Source organism: Thermobia domestica, chromosome 13, assembly GCF_964235325.1.
Source record: "Thermobia domestica chromosome 13, izTheDome1.hap1.1, whole genome shotgun sequence".
In the NCBI taxonomy this organism is placed as follows: Eukaryota; Metazoa; Arthropoda; class Insecta; order Zygentoma; family Lepismatidae; genus Thermobia; species Thermobia domestica.
Window position 1 is genome coordinate 193,488,530 of NC_137466.1, and position 18,348 is coordinate 193,506,877.

General features: G+C 34.7%; 1 protein-coding gene across 2 annotated transcripts in view; it reads left to right on the forward strand.

Annotated features, from left to right (window-relative positions):
* Nucleotides 1–5,632, forward strand: part of beta'COP (coatomer subunit beta') — an 82,201-nt gene extending 76,569 nt beyond the window's left edge. For both annotated transcript variants that reach the window (XM_081737185.1, XM_081737186.1), the window contains one exon: nt 5,151–5,632. In XM_081737185.1, the coding sequence (XP_081593311.1) occupies nt 5,151–5,189 (39 nt within the window). In that variant the 3' untranslated portion in view covers nt 5,190–5,632. The remainder of the gene's footprint in view (nt 1–5,150) is intronic.
* Nucleotides 5,633–18,348: the final 12,716 nt, after the last annotated feature.

The following is an 18,348-nucleotide window of genomic DNA, read 5'->3' on the forward strand; positions in this document are numbered from 1 at the left end:
TAAAAAGGTTGGGAAACGCTGATATAGACGGACAACATTTAAATGAGGTTTTCGTGTATATTTTCACTGCAGTAAAATTTGTTAAAAGTGCCTGAATTCGCGCCCGAAAGTTGGAGTCCGAACCAGAACAATACCCGTTTTCTGAATCATGTTGTTTGTGAGTGAAGTCTTGTAAAGAAATAGGAGTAAAACCAATCTAAAATTGAAAGTATGCAGATAACAAATTTTACGCGATAACTTTCGTAGAATTATTTAATTTCGCTGCAGCGTGGAAAAATACGTTCCTCTATAAACTGAAAGTTCCCGTTTTCGTGAAACGTAGTGCGTTATTGTTTTCGGTTGAAATTAAACATGATTAACTCAAAGTATATAAATTCATCCCATCTTAAAAATAAACCGGTTTCCTCAATGAAGTTCCTGAAGTGTATCAGATTTTCGTTTTCGTACATGACGTGGGCTTTTGTGGCTTTCCAATGAAGCCTATTTCTTGCGTAATTTATAGTTAACCTCGTCTGTCAACAGTGAGGCTTTATGGGATGATACATACGGCGCGTTTATCCTGTGGACCAACAAAGAAAGGCCGCGGTGGCTCAGTGGAAGTGTGTTCACCTTTGGTGTATGGGGTCCTTGGTTCGATTCCAGCTCACGCCAAGTGAGCCTTGTGGTGGACAAACACCGTGTGCGTGAGTTTTCTTGGGATTCTCCCATTTCCTCCCACTTTCTTCATTCCGCCATTTCATTCATTTCTCATCGTCATCTTCTCCTTCATCCTAGGCGGCATAATCGTGGGACGTAAAACTGAAGGATTTCATTTCAAAGAGAGTGTATTAACCCTTAACTTGATGTTTCAGTGCAATTTCCATTTTTAAAGAAAACAATGGAACAATCCGATTTTGACAAAACATGGCGTGCAATTTATTATTGGAATTTAGGAATAATTCTGTCTGTTGGGTTTGAAATCGAAAAAATGTAAAATGGTGAAAATGTTCCATTAAAAAAAAAATAATAACTTCTTACCCCCACCACACTACTTCTACGAGTACGTATATGTTACATGTGAATAATTGGAGAATGTTATTTACAGATAACATCCTTTAGTTGGTTGTTCGTCATTGTTTTTAATTAAATAACTAAAGACAAAAATTTGCAAAAGCTGAAGGCAAAAAATATTTTACAAAGTATTCTTAAATGTTCATAAGTTGGTAAGCCAACCGTAATGTTCCAATGTGCATTTCCCCCACTACCACCATCCATCACTAAAGCCTGTTCACTGGTTGCCATGGAACCGAGGTAGTGGGCGGATCATCATTGAATCAAATGCCCCTCCCCTTTTATATGACGTCACAGTTGACAGTGAAGCCGCAACAGGTACCGTGGAAGCCGTTGAAAATTCACGCCATGTTAAAGCCCAAGGAAACTAAGCGATTGGGTGAAAAGCACGCGTGTAATTGAGGAGCGAGGAGAGGAGAAAGGTGAAGAAGTGGGGAGCATGTTGTAATGGGAGGGGGGAGGCTATAGATAATGAGCATAACAAAAGACAGTTTGACTGCTCGTAATTGCAGTATATTGCATTTATAACTGCAGATTAAGTATTGTTCATTTTGGTGCTGGAGTTGTTAACTTTGGACGATTTGTAGATTTGTTTTCATGATAAAAGATTCACATAAAATCGGTTTTAAAGATCTCGTAAAGATTTTTTTTAAAGTACTTACATAATGAAATGAAAGTGTAATCTGTTTGTTAAGTAGGTACACTGTTAGTTTCATTCCTTTTTTTTTTTTTTTTTTTAATGTATTTAAGAATAATAGCTTAAGCAGATGACAATTTAAATTTTGTTTCCGCTTATAAAGAATAACTACCACGCATGATGCTTGTGACTTTATTCTCGGTGGAAATTACGAATCTTTAGACTTAACAATTTTCGTCACAAGGTGGGACACCCGCAGAGTTTTTTCCAATGTGAGTGTTTGGGGGTTAGAAGTGGAGACCGACACATAAGCGCGCACAGCGTGATTCACGCGTGCACAGGAGTTATTTACTTGCATTGCACAACTTTATTATTATAGTAATTGGAAACATTACTTTAGTGGTATAATTATATAATAGTACTACTATATGATTCGGATCCTATGTCCAGCTGTAGGTCCACGTCTTACCTAGCCTCGGTGCTGAAAGGAACTATAGAAACTCTACTCTAACCAACCAACTACTACATAGTAAATATATATTTAAATATTTTGAATAGTAGTGAGTAAATAAGCAAATCTATTTTGAGACTTATTTCCAAGAACTCTTTCGAAAATATACAGGTGGCAGAGGTGGCATGACTCAACGAAAACTTGACCCACCCATGAGCCACCACCCACCATGACCCACTTTGACCCATGATCCACGTCTTCCTCACCACTGACTATAGAGTTTACACTTGTAGTAAAATAACGTTGTGAAATTATAATTAATCGGAGTTCGAATGTCTACGGTCAATCGCTCAAGCACCGCTCTGTTGCAATACCGGTTGATCTGACTTTTACGATATAAAATGGTAAAGTGTTTGTCATGGGACATATTACGATGAATTTCAATTTAATTATTATATATAATTATTTCTTCGTTGAATTACACATACTTTTAACTGGGAAATACGATGAGAGACTCGAATCAAGGTAAAGTAAGCCTACAAAATAAAATCTAAAATTCGGCAGTGTCTCGAAAACCAAGCAGTAAGTCCTATCTCTGTTATTACAGTTATAAATATCAATATCCTGAAGTGCTTGAAGTTCTTTTTTTTTTCACTTAGATATACTTACCTCAGGTAAATAAATAGAAACAAATGAAAAAGGAAGTAAATTGGAGGCCTTAAGTAAAGCGTAGACAAATTCGCCAGTGTTCAGAAGATGCTGTCTATTAGTGTACTGAGTAGAGTGGGTCGTAGTGAGTCAGAGTGGGTTACGTACTGTTGACCCACGTCATCTCTCCCACCCTGCGGGCGGCCATGGTCAGGGAAACAATTTGGAATCGATTCTTGCCAATAGCGTCGCCAGCAGTAGTGCTTTGGACGAACTTAGCAGGGAGGGGATTTCACTCTTCCCCACCCCCTCCTTGAGGATGAATTACATTTTGGAATTTTGTGTACGTAATTATTATTATTATTATTATTATTATTATTATTATTATTATTATTATTATTATTATTATTATTATTATTATTATTATTATTATTATATGCATTTCTGTAATGTTAGAATTTTGCGAGCTTCGTGCGCCTGCTGCCTATACAACCCAACCCCTCAGAAGTATAGTTGGTTGCAGACGACTCGGAGTAAAGATTTGATTGTAGAATATTCAATAAAGACTAATAATATACGTAAGTAGTAAATTATAACGATTAAAAGAACAGTGCATTTGTAAAATGTATCAGAAAGAAAAAAATTGTGGTGGGGCAGAATGAATAATAAAAAAAAAAGTCTAAAGGCATTCGGTCTTCCTAAGGTTGAGGGCTCACATTCAATGCTTTTAGCCGTAGTTGTACTTAGACATCGTGTGCGTGAGATTTCTTGGGGTTCTCCCGTTTCTTCCCCTTTCTCCATTCCACCATTTCATTTATTCTCATCATCATAGTCTCCTTTAGCTTACCCGACATAATCGTGGGACGTAAAAATTAAAGATTTCATTTCTGTTTACTTGGGATAGTTACCTTCCCGAACCGAATTCCTAGTGACAATTTTTAAATTAACTCTTATTTATTACATATCTGAACTTACAAGATGGTCTGAAACTACGATAAATTTGCAGTAATGTGTTTTAAACTTTTGTAAAATTTGTTTTAAGTATTGACTTAACTATTAGCAACGGGTCTTTGTATCAATCTTTGTAGATGACAACCACATGAGTAAACTTGATCAATGTCATGTAATGTTTGAAGATTACACGTGTCTACCGTATAGATGTCTCCGCAATAATCATCATAATAATAATGAGGGCGACGGAGCTTAGAGAAGGAACTGTTTCACTTTTCTTAACAACAATTTGACTTTGATTTTCGGAACCGACATGATTTTCTTAGCTGAGAAATTTATTCAGCCTATGATTTGGATGGCATCTGATAGGAAACAAAAATCCATTTGCTACGTTTACAACAAAACAGTCAAGATATGATTGATATTCTACTTAGAAAGCAGAGAAACAGATTATTTTATTATTCTTAATCGTTATAAGGGAGTGGCGTACACAGAATTTCGTCAAGGAAAGGGTTGAAGCAGCCAAGTTCGTATCATTTCAGGATGCGTAATATATAATGTCAATATATAGTAAATATTTATTTTTCTGTATCTTGCGAAGGGGATGGAGGGATAAACCCGCAACCCCTTTGCATCCACCACTGGTAGTGTAAGACATGTCATTAAGTAATTAATGTAAGCTATTTGATTCTCAGGTTTAAGACGATACAAAAACTCACTTGCCGTTCCTTGACAAATGAAAAGACAAGTAAAAAAAAAAAAAAAAAAAAAAAGGTGGGGAGTGACGAATATTGCATAAGTAAATAAAAATCAGAGGTGGGGGGACAGTGAACGACCCCAGGAATCGAAACAGGAACTTGATTGCAACAGATACACGGTTTTTCATCTGGAACGCATATAACAATCCTATCGTATAGTACATTAGTGGATTGTTTTTCAGTAAATGCTACAATGTTCTTTGTAAGTACGAGTTCCTCCTCAGCCCACGTATTCGTGCGTGCTATCAGCCCGTACCACCCTGTTCATATCGTTCGCTGTTTCTGTTGTTAGTGTTTGACATTTTAATTGGAAGTTTATGTGCTGCAAATGCACACAGAAATACTATCACGTTCGTTCTTCTTTCATTTATTAGGATTTTTTTTTTTTCATGTTTACCCTCTGCCATTCTTTGTATGTAACTGATACTGAACGAAGTAGCAAGTGGCCTTGGACTTCATCGCCCCCTCTTTTTTTTTTTTTTTTTTTTTTTAATCCCATATTCTTGTAACGTAGCTCACCACCTAGCATCGTAAAAGTTCCTTTGTTTTTACACTGTTGTCATGGCTACTGAAAGCCCTCGTACTGCGACAACTCAACCCCTCCTTGTTTAGCAGAACCTTGCAGCTAATTGCTGACTTTTTGATCTCTTTTCAGGACGTGAACCTTGATGAAGATCTATTGAGTGAAGACTAGAAGGGCAGACAAACGAGGAAGAACAAGAACTTTTGTTTTGAAAACTTTTGTTATGTTGATAGATTCATTGAGAGTGGTGGATGTGATGAGGGGCTGAGAAATCGTAAGCTGAGATCCATCCAGTTATTTAGGGGGGGGGGGAGAAAGACTCAGCTTCTATAGACATGTACAGTTTATATTTTCTTTTGTCTTGTTGAATGATGGTGTAATCTGCACAACTTTCTTGCCTTCTCAGTGCGTCTTAATGTATATCATTCGTTTTTCATCTATATTTTGCTTGAAAGACACCAAAAAACGCTGTTTTGATGTTGGTCAGAAATATGATAAGCAGTTTCCAATTCTGTTAATGGCCCAGCCAAAGGTGCCAAAATAAGTTATATCTTCAGCTGGAGAATAAATAAGTTATGTAATTAAAGAAATAATAAATATATTTGTTTTGTAAATGTTTCATTCATTAAATTTAAACCTTTTGTTCCTTCTTGTCCAAGAAAAGAAAAAAAATCAGTAACGAGAATTATACTTTCAGCCATTAAATTTATCAAATAATTAGGGGCCGTGGTGGTTCAGTGGTAGAGCGTTCATCTCTGGTGCATAGAGTGCTTGGTTCGATCCCAGCTCAAGCCAAGTGAGCTTTGTGATGGACAAACACCGTGTACATGGTTTTTCTCGGGGTTCTACTGTTTCCTACTACTTTCTTCACTCCCCAATTCATTTCATTTCAGTTAGTTTTATCAAGTAACTAAACACTTATGGAAGACAAAACGGAATTTATTTTTTTAATGCCCAATTATAGTGTGGGCATGATGGTGTTGATGCCCTGATAGACAATAGTCCAGTAGCTTTGTACAGTAAGATGTTTTATCATGGATACTTGAGATAAACAACGGCTGCTTCACAGGCTTTAAGTAGGCGTATTTGGTAAATTGTCATACACAGACAGTAGCTTAAAAAAGAATAAGTAACGAAACGTCAACCATTGTGGAGATAAGTTTGAAAATAATAATATCTTTATTTCTTTCTGGATTGAATTTAATCGAATGTTCGCTAACCAGGTTTAAGTATTGTGATGCATTACGGCATTCGACCTGAGCTATGGCCGTCCTCGGTGATTCGCATCAATTACTATCGATTCTTCAAAGCCTCCAATCCTTCAACGAATACAAAACTACGAGGATTAGGAATAGGAATTAAATTCCTGGACTTCCGGCATCTATGGCCTGGAGAATTGGGAAGGAAGAAAGGAAGCGATCTGGGACCATTATGCTAGGTGCTATTCTGGGTGTGAATGAAGAAAACTTAATTCAGGATGCCCGGCCTGAAAAAAAAAAAAGAAAAAAGAAACTTCTACATGTTTTCGACCGAATATCCCCACCGGGAAACGATCTCAAGACCGCTTGCACCAACCAAAGGCAAGAGCTTTCAAAGCTATAAATCCCACAGTTTAAATGTCTATTCAATAGTAAATTGTAATACGGAACTTCTCAATGAAAGTGTGTTTAAAACTAATTTAATAATAGATGTTGCCCACGAAACGAGACACACTTTTCGAGACGAAACAGCACTTGCACATCTTTTCGTGATGAGACAGCACCAAATCTCGTCTCGTACACACCACTAAAACTTAGTTTTTAGTGATGTACCGATATATCGGTATCGGTGATATCGGAAACTTTGGGGAGTATCGGTATCGGCAAATGGACACCGATATTTACCAATACATTTCCGAACTTTTTCAGTTTGTTTAGTATTAACAGTGACATATTTCATAAATTTCTTTTAGGCTTAAAGTTGATCTAAATTATTATCCATGTACAATTGATTTTTCTATGCATGTGTGCGCCTTTGATTTGACTTACTCGTACTCAACTGATATTTTTAGTCCCTCGATGCCAAAATACTGGTGAAGAATAGCCAAAGGTCCTCAGTCACGATCATGGGCGCCAGAAGAAAGTTTTCTAGGGAGGGTCCATTCCATGGTTGCTAATTACGTCTGGTATTTAATATAACGTGGTTTGCTGTATTACGTATACATTTTCGTGAGTCAGGAGGGCCGGGCCCCACCCTGCCTTTTCTCTTCGGGCGCCCTGGTCAGGATAGCAGACCCGTGATTTGAATCTCAAACGAGACAGAAGTTTCGATTCAGAAGAAAATGCAAGGAAAGAAACTCACAAGACGCTCACTTTGTCATTATTTTCTCCTACTTACTGGCTAAAAACAATTAGTTCTAAAAGTAAATAGATAATTTTATCGTTTTCGACTTCGCTTAAATATTTTCTTTTCATGGTATACACAGCAACACCTGGTTCACCACCCATAAATTTTTTCAACAAAAAATAATTTGTAACGGTAGTATCCCGTTTCATTCTATGTATGCAGGGACGGGGGACAGGAGGGGCAGTTGCCTCCACTTTTTGAAGTGACACCCTTAATGTATACCAGTAGTAATTGACGTACTTCTACACAGCAGAGGACTTGCCGCCGCTGTGTATATTTTATTACGTGTCTCTGTGATCTTTTGCGCTGGCGCCATTACTGTCTGACCGTAGTGCGAGTTCCCTTTATACTTTTACCGCTTGCTATATATATTTTATTACGTATGTGATTTTTGCGCTGGCGCCATTACTGTCTGACCGTAGTGCGACTTTCTTTTATACTTTTACAGCTTGTTTTGTATAGCTTATTACGTATGTGTGATTTTTCCGCTGGCGCCATTACTGTCTGATCGTAGTGCGAGTTCCCTTTATACTTTTACCGCTCGCTTTGTATATTTTATTACGTATGTGTGATTTTTCCGCTGGCGCCCTTACTGTTTGGTTTTGCTTTGACTTCCCTTTATACTTTTACCGCTTGCTTTTTATATTTTATTACGTATGTGTAACCTTTGCGCTGGCGCCATTACTGTTGCGAGTTTTGCACACCTGATTTGTATATTTGCTGCTTGGTAGCCGTGGACGCTAATGGTGTTTTCATTTATAGATACCGGCACACTTTGTATATATATTTATTATTGTGACTTAAGTAAGAAGAGAAAGTTTACTTACCTTTGATGACACGGCCGCTATTTTGTTGGCTATTTCCTGGTTGTTTGTTGTTGCAGTTGTATATAATTTATGTCCATATTGCAGTGTTGTCTGTAATGAGAATAATTACACTGATTTTTCCATAAATAGGTAAATTTTTCTTTTAGGGATGTTTTGTAGTGTTGCAGCGAAAACTAATTAGATTGTTGTTGACTTTAGTTTAGCGTTTCTTTTAGCAGTGAGGTTATATGAGACGTGGACATACTGATTAACGTGGAATCCGAATCACATGAGCTTCCGCCGGGAATAGAACCCGGGTTGACCACGCCAAAGTTGCGTACGTTAACCGATTAGCCAGGGAGGAGCTCTACAGTGATTAGACTACGTATAGTTACCTATAATATAATTTTTACGTAATGAGACCAAGCCCTAATTATGAATTATACTTTAATTTTTACTAGATTAATTATGAATTTACCTTGAACATTCTTTTATTTATATAATTGGAAATGATCAATATTAATTAACCTATAATACTTATTATATGTATATACTTACGTATGAAGAATTGAGCGTTGCCGATTGTGGGTTTGATGGACGGATTTGTTTTTTCAATATGGCGGCGTTGCGTGATTGTTGAACAGAGGTTCCTCCATAGTAGGACTCTGAAATGCGAATGCGCGCGTTTTGCTTGCATTGTCGTATAGATTGATGGTAATTAAAATTGTGAAGAATTTGGCTGGGCGAAGTTGCATAGTTTAACATATTATTGCATTATGTGATTAATTTATATTATTTTTTGTTTTAGCATGTACTTAATTATTATAAAATTGAAATAATAATAATAGATAACGAGACATTTTCATAAAGAAAGCGGAACCCCACAGTACTATGATATGTGCAACTGTGCTACCATCTATTGGCAATAATTACAACTTTATTTAACAGCCACGTTATATGGGAGACTGATACAGAATGAAGGGGGAGACTTAAGGTGAATTACATGAGATTTAGATGTACAAGAAAGAGAAGAGAATAAAATAAATAGAGAAAGCTATTATTGTTTATTGAATTGAAGCACCATTTAAGCGTAATATATTAGTTTGTAATGAGGTTATTAAATTGGGTTTAACTGGATACGTATGCACTTTGTAGGGTTGTTTATTATTTATTTAGGATTTTTATTTAATAATATGGTTTGTAGAAGTATATTGAATTGCTATAAAATAGAACAAACTTATATTTTATTTGTATAGATGTATTTAAGATTATATTCGGGTGCAGTTTTAGTATTGGTTTGCGTTAACGTAGTGAATGTGCGGAACGGCACATGATGGATTTGGAATGGGTGGAGTATTACAATTTACACGTTGCTTGGGAATTGTTTAGTATTGGTTTGCATTGATGAATGTTGCACATATTGAGGAAATGCTGAAGATTGTATTTATGCTAATTGGCACTACGATTTCCATTTGAAAGAATTAAATAAATAATAGCTTGAAAATATTTTAAATTGGATTACGGTATGGAGCATAATATTTAAGTATATTGTATTTACTGCGAACTAGAGTATTTATGTAGCTGCTATTATAGAATTAACAAGTACCAGAGATAATTATATTGTTTTTATTTACCATGTATTGAATTATAAGAATATATATTCCTTATAATATTTGATAACAGTTGGGAAGCTTTATATGGTGATTGATTTTTTACGTGTGGAACTGATTTAATTTGAAGCAACAGCAAATACATTTGACAGATAATTGACGTATTTGCAACTATTGAAATGGGTATAAAATGCTTTATGTATGTAAAAATATTTAATATTTTTGTTTGTAAAGTATGAGGCAATTTTAACTGTTAATGTATAACATTACAGATAGGGTTTTAAGCTATTTTAGAATGAGCTTAGGAGATAACAAAATTATTATGGAATGAGACTAGCATGATGCATAGGGAAGATGACATGTGGAATGTTTGGGAAAGTTTTATTATTTTAGGAAATAATATATTAATGAATACAACGGGTAATATTTTTAAGAGAAACCCATATTTTAGTATTGGTGTACTATTGAAAGCATGAATCAACAATTTTGAAGGCATAAGACATAGGCAAAGACTTGTATTTACTGGTGTTATTGTTTTACGTTTACCGGAGAGGATGCTGCTCCCATTATGTTAAAACAGTTTTGAATAGATTTGAATTATTGGAATATAGTATTTTTTATACTTAGGACTTATTTATAAATACAACTTACGAAATTAGAATATTATCGATTGAATTATTTACAATGTATATAATTATTTATATTTTAATGTTATTGACTAGTTATTTAAAATTTAGACGAATTGTACTTTTAGTGCTGGAATGGTATATTTATATTGGTATAGATCATGTACTAATACGGAACACATTGATTAGCATACAACTCTGCAGATTATATATTTGCGTAGACGAAATTATGAAAACTGTTGATTTTTAGTATTCAACGCACTTACACGAAAATAATTGTACAATTAGAAATTGTTGAAAGTTTTGAATGGGCAATTATGTATATGCGTGGTGTAGTACAAGTATTTGGAATATACGTATTGTATTGTGTTATCAACTATTGATACAAATAGGCTGAAGGATTTACGTAGTATTTGCGTTTGCGACAATATAAAATGTTATGAGAATGACATGATACCACGTGATTGTCAGACTTGCATTATATAGTAATTAGATTTATGTTTTATTAAGATATAGAGGTACATATTACGCATTAATATAGACACAGATTGATTTATTTTATTTTAGGCATGAAAGAGAAACTCCATATATTGGCGTTGACTGTGGAAAAACAGAGACGTGTGTACATTACAATTTTCCATTAGTATCTGAAAAGTTACACAGAATATAAACCTTTATCCAGCCTATGAGGTGGGCGCTCTTTGACTTGGCTATGGAGGCGATGCAATTTATGCTTAGAGCAGTTAAAATATGGGATTATATATGGGAACTTATATGCGAAAATTTGGTAGACAGAACATTTTTTGTCATTTATTTAAAAACTATTGTATAGTTACAAGAGAATTTTGAATCGATTTTAATTTATTTAGGAACTACCATATACAATATTATAATTATTTACGGTGAATGCGGTAGCAACACATGATTGCATGAAAATATGTGGAGCCATCTATTGTATAAATTGGAAAACACAATTATGACTGTACTCGATAGAGGCACACGATGATGAATTACACACTTGTAACATTTCTGATAACTACATAAAATGTTATGAGAACGAGATGATACCACACGAATGTCAGACATGCATTATATACTAACTAGATTTGTTTTATTAAGATATAGGTGTACATATTATGCGTTAATACAGACACACAATGAATTATTTTATTTGTGCATGAAAGAGAGATACCACATATATGCGTTGACTGTGGAAATGCAGAAGCATGTGAACATTGCAACCTAGCATTGTTATGTGAACTAATACACAAAATATAAACTTTAATGTAGTTTATTGTAATATTTATCAAGAGTTTCATTCCCATCCAATGGATGGTAGGACCGTAGAAGGCAATACCTTTTTTTTTGTGGCCAGAATTCTAGTTTATATTTATGACACTTAAAATATGAGAGTATATATATGAGAACGTATATGCGAAAAAATTTGTAGACAGAACTTTTTTACTTATTTAAGAATGCTGTGTAGTTACAATAGAGAATTTTGAACCCGATTTTTAATTTATTTAGGAACTACCATATACAATATTATAATTATTTACGGTGAATGCGGTAGCAATAACAGATTGCGTGAAAATATGTGGAGCCATCTATTGCATAATATGGAAAACACGATTATGGGTGTATTTGATAGAACTACCCGGTGATGAATTACACACTTGTAATATGTGTGATAACTACATAAAATGTTATGAGAACGAGATGATACCACACGAATGTCAGATTTGCATTATATACTAACTAGATTTGTTTATTAAGATATAGGTGTACATATTATGCGTTAATACAGACACACAACGAATTATTTATTTTGGCATGAAAGAGAGATACCACATATATGCGGTGGTTGTGGAAATGCAGAAGGATGTGAACATTGCAACCTAGCATTGTTATGTGAACAAATACACAAAATATAAACTTTTATTGGAACTTATACGTTTGTTGTTCGTTTGTTTGTTTATAGCTAGTTATATTGACTTGTACCATTTTAGAGGGTTATGCAGTTTTTTAGGGAAGAGTGATGTATAATTGGAGGATTTAAGGATTGTGTGATGTTTCATAGAAGTTTTTATTACATTATAATAATTGCTAAGGTTTTAAGGATCTTTCCAATCCTTAACATTTGCTAGGAAATTAACGAGGAAATTGCAGTTAGTGTAGTATTGTATAGAACTGGAAGAGTAGAAATATGGAAAGAATAATGAATATGTACTGATAAAGTATATTATACCTGTATATTGTGAATGATGAGCATGAGGGATGAGGCGAGGTGTGCTAGTATATCACAGCACAGAAGTGTTAGGCAGATGAAGTTTTTTTTTTTTTTTTTTTGCCTAGGGGCTGCTTAAGCTTTAATGTAGATAATGGGAACCCTGGTAGTGGTAGATGGATTTAGTGTACAAATAATGGAAATATGAGTGGCAGATGATCATGAACTTGATAATTTGGGAGACCCTACTGGTCAAAGGGCTCAGGAGGTAGATTGTAGCAATAGAGAGTATAGACCAATGATAGCGTTGGAGGATAATATTAACATGGAGAAGGATGGAGAGCTAAAAGGCACATAGTATTTTAAAGTAAGGGGTCGTGGGTTATAACGAGAGCATATGTATGCGAGACGCAAAGTTTTAAGATGAAAATGGAGTGTAGGAAACTGAATTTGGTCGCACAACTTTGCTGTAGGACTAATTAGTTTGACTCGATATGCAATGTGGAAAGCACATTGTTCCATCATTAATAAGTTTTTGTAAACTGTGTGGATGGTTTTAACTCATGCAGCATTTTCGTAAGTTAGCACAGGCCGTAAAAGACGCCTTGTATGTATTTAGAATTGTGTTTGCTTTCAGTATTTAGGACGTTTGCCGACACTTTTTTTTTTTTTTTTTAATAAGTTAACTTTATTGTATGCTTTTTTTTTGCGATTGTTTGAAGATGTTTTTAACTGAGATGTTTAGTGAATGTGACCATTAACTAAGTTACACTTGAATGTGCTTGGATGAGAGCTTGATTTAGTTTTAGGGAAAGGTAGTTAGGATTTTTTTTTTTATGGATTTTTGATGTTTTACGGAGGAATGATGATGATAATTTGTGTTTTTTGTGGTGTTGATTGCTAGTTTTTTATTTGCTGCACCACTGAAGAAAACTGTTAATTATTATCTGTAGAGCAATGTTGATGGATTGGATACTAGATTTTAACGCAAGAAAAGATAGTGTTGGTGGCATATTGAAAGACCTGAAGTTATCAGGAAGTGGATACATATTGGGAACATAGAGATCTGGTGACAGAGCAGATTTTTTGAGGTACTCAACAGTGAAGGAAAATAGGATGGGAGAAGCAGTTATATATTGAAATATATGACAGGCGGTTGATTTAAAAACTTGTATATCAGTTTTATATACAAGATAGGAAATTGAAGATGAATTATTGTGTATGCAATTGTGTGGTGTTTACTTTGTTAAATATTTTTGAGTTAAATAATACAAGACATGTTGGTTTGATCTAATTATAATGTTGTGTAACCATGGTAGTTAAGACCGGTAGTTGATTGTTGATCGAATATCCTGGGTGAAATTTTGCTTGATGTATGGGATGTATTTTGTGTTGTTATGTATGCATACAGACGTCTTACTATAATACGTTATAGGGTTTTACTAAAAGCAAACGTTAATTGAATTGTACGGTAGGATGATAAGATGGTATGAGTTTTTTCTTGGTCTGGAAACATTAACGTCTTAGAGGGTTTCCAGGTGACAGGAAAATATCCAGTGTGCAGAATGATAGTAAAAATTGTGGGTAACAAAGTAAGTAATATAAGAGGGCATAGTTTAATATGACGATAGTTTATTGAATTAAAGACAGGGGCACTATTCCTTTGTTACCAATAACTGTACGGATATTTGAACTATGAATGGTTTTGTTTGAGATTTATTTTTGCGGAAGAGTATGAAGGATATGAGGTTGTAATGAAACAGAAGATGAAATGAATGTGTTGGATGGATGTCTATATGAATATGTGGGACGGAGTGGTGTGAAGAAGTCTTGAAGGAAATTAGCAAAAGCAGCAGCTTTAAAAGAGTCTGTCTATATAGATAACGCATTATTTAATAATGGATATGGTGTTTTACTGCTTTTGCAAAGAGCATTGAAATGTTTTCAATACTTGTTAGGATGAGTGACCTCAGAGAGAGTATTACAGATTTTATACCAATACCATAGCTTGTAAGCACAGATATAATTTGATTAACCTTTGAACTTTTGGTGATGATGAAGTGTTTTTTTTTTTTATTATTTTTTATACGCTGATATTTATGATAAAACTGTTGAGAGCGAGTGATAAATGTGAGATATTTTGCTGACAATGCTGGTCGATAAGTGGATAATGTAGTTACAGGTATGTAAAGTGAACTAGTTTTTGATTGAAGTTGTGATGATATGATTGTTATGATACAGTTTTTTTTTTTTTTTTTGATGTAGGAGCTTGCAAAGGGTTTATTGCTCCCGATAGATATGTTTTGTATTGTTTTCAGGTGAATTTATTAAAATGGTCTTTAGTTCTTTGAAATTTGTAGACTGAGACATATCTTGAGTACTATAATGTAATTTGATTGGAACATGATCACATCAATTTTTAATGGATTGAGAACATTAATATAGATTTGTGAAATGTGATTAGCAGAAGTAATGACAATATTTGGTATGTTTTGTGATATAAACCTATTGGGTTTTTGGAAGATTATGAATGATATCAGTTATGTGACTTGTGACAAAGGTTTGAAAACTAGACCCCCACCCCTATTAGTTTTAAATACTATTTTTTTATTCAAATTAGCTTGAATATTTCATCTTTACATCAGTTTACAACCGACAAAGTCACCCAGACCGTTTACTGCGCGTGCTTGAATTTCTATATATTCACATTGAAAGCAATAATTAGAAATCACTATACCTGAACCCCAATAGCTCCTTTTGTATTTACTTGTCTTTTAATTAGCCTGTTGGATTTCAACGTATCAATAAATAATGCTTTTAAATCCATTTTTTAAAAAGTATACTTTTGGTTATTGTACATTTAAGACATGGTGGATTACTTCCTTTTGTGACAACTTTTAGTAATGAGTGGTGCTATCTTATTTACAGAATACTCCACACTTGAAAAATTTATTACAGTTGTTATCATAAGACAATAGTTATTGAACTTTCGCTAAATATGTTTACAGATAAAGTATTGCGTACAATAAGGAGGAACAAATGCTATCGAAAACTCGTCAAATGTTAAGGATTCTTGTAGACAATCCATGTAGTAAGTTGTGAATATATGTTAAAACTGAAGCCTACATTATGTATTTGATCAATGCTAAAAAAATACCTGTGAATTTTCATTAGGTAGGCTATATGTTAAAAGCATAGGAAAGAAAAAAACTAACACCAACTTTGCAATGGGAAAGGAGAATAAACTGTTTCACAAACTTCTTCTTCTTATGTCTGAAGTTTCATGAAAGTAAAATTTATTTATTTGTACAAGTAATCACCGATTTATTTCCTATTTATTTGTATTCTTTTTTCATGTCTATATGACATATATTCAAAGATCATTTACTTATTTAAACAGGTTTTTATGTCGATGCGCTAGGTTATATATTTCTATTGTATTGAATTAGATTCAATCTCCCAACATGACCCTCCTCCTCTTTGCTAACCGGATAGCGTCCCTGTTTTCGGGGTTGGCAGACTACAGTCATAATTCGTTATGGTTTCTTATCGATTTTGACCGTGCAATTTGACCTTGTATGTCCATATCAGATAACTTGCGGCCGAATGTGATTGTCGACATAGGTTGTGAGAGGTGCTGTTTCAGTTTTTCCGTCACTTGCACCACAGATGCACGTTGGTTCTGATTGATAATCCTCTTTAATGCTAGGCGGAACCTGTCACTGAGGATTTCCTTCAGACCAGTTGTTTTTCTTCATCCATGTGGTTTTGTTGTGAATTTTGTAGACTGTCATCAACTACATATCCAATAACACACCACTTCGTCACACTCACACCACATAAATAAGCATCAACTTAACCATTTTGGGAAATCAGAAAAAATCGTACGCACATTTTACAGTATCAGTTTGCTCAGTTCGCTGCACACTGGCGTTCTACTGATCCTAACATATTACGGAAAAAAGTGTGATTTACCATATACGAAGTAGCGTGCACCTTTGGCGTACAGGGTTCCGGGTTCGATTTCTGGTGGGAAAGCCATAAAATATTTTTAAACCCATTATTGTGATTCGGATTCCATGTGTAGATGCATATAATTTCTAAGTTTCGGAAGTCCTGTTTGATAGAGTGTACGAATGAGAGAAAAAATAAAGTAAGAAGAATGGACGGTCGTGTGTAACTGTCATACATGTATACATTTAAAATGACTGATCGTTACAAGCGATTGTACCCATATGGCAGAAATCTGGTAGTATACATTTCCTGGTAGAGAAACGAATAATGACACGTCCGTGGTATTGAGATCATTTGTTATTGATCACTTCGCTCTACAGAAAGTTTGTCATATGGGTTAGATGATGGGTTTACGTTTGTGCTTTGGAGGAAAGTAATATGATGTTTTGTATTTGTTAACGTATTAGATAATTAGAAGAATGTTTAGGTGCTTGGCGTGTGACAACAGTGAGTGATAGTATTGGCAAAATGGCTTTGGATCATTTCATATTTGTTTCTATCTTGCCTCGACGAAGACTAAGGGGGAAGGATGGAAAAAGCATACCAATTATAAGTGAGATGTTTGTACCTGTAGATGTGTTCTAGCCATACCTTTGATACTGTGCGTGAACTTCCATTCTTGTAATGCTGTATATGTGTACATGGCGATATTCATTTGTGAAGGATAGTTTATTAATTAACTGTCCAATTTGGTTGACATAAATCTCATCATTGGGGAGGGAAAAAGTAAAAAAATGCAAAATGGGACATTGCCTTATCGTTATTTCTTTCAAAGATTGGATTTTCGAATCTGGGAAGATGGCATTTTCCTGAACTGAATATTTCTCAGCCATTGGATTGGCAAAGTATGTCAATCCAATGGCTGAGAAATATTCAGTTCAGGAAAATGCCATCTTCCCAGATTCGAAAATCCAATCTTTGAAAGAAATAACGATAAGGCAATGTCCCATTTTGCATTTTTTTACTTTTTCCCTCCCCAATGATGAGATTTATGTCAACCAAATTGGACAGTTAATTAATAAACTATCCTTCACAAATGAATATCGCCATGTACACATATACAGCATTACAAGAATGGAAGTTCACGCACAGTATCAAAGGTATGGCTAGAACACATCTACAGGTACAAACATCTCACTTATAATTGGTATGCTTTTTCCATCCTTCCCCCTTAGTCTTCGTCGAGGCAAGATAGAAACAAATATGAAATGATCCAAAGCCATTTTGCCAATACTATCACTCACTGTTGTCACACGCCAAGCACCTAAACATTCTTCTAATTATCTAATACGTTAACAAATACAAAACATCATATTACTTTCCTCCAAAGCACAAACGTAAACCCATCATCTAACCCATATGACAAACTTTCTGTAGAGCGAAGTGATCAATAACAAATGATCTCAATACCACGGACGTGTCATTATTCGTTTCTCTACCAGGAAATGTATACTACCAGATTTCTGCCATATGGGTACAATCGCTTGTAACGATCAGTCATTTTAAATGTATACATGTATGACAGTTACACACGACCGTCCATTCTTCTTACTTTATTTTTTCTCTCATTCGTACACTCTATCAAACAGGACTTCCGAAACTTAGAAATTATATGCATCTACACATGGAATCCGAATCACAATAATGGGTTTAAAAATATTT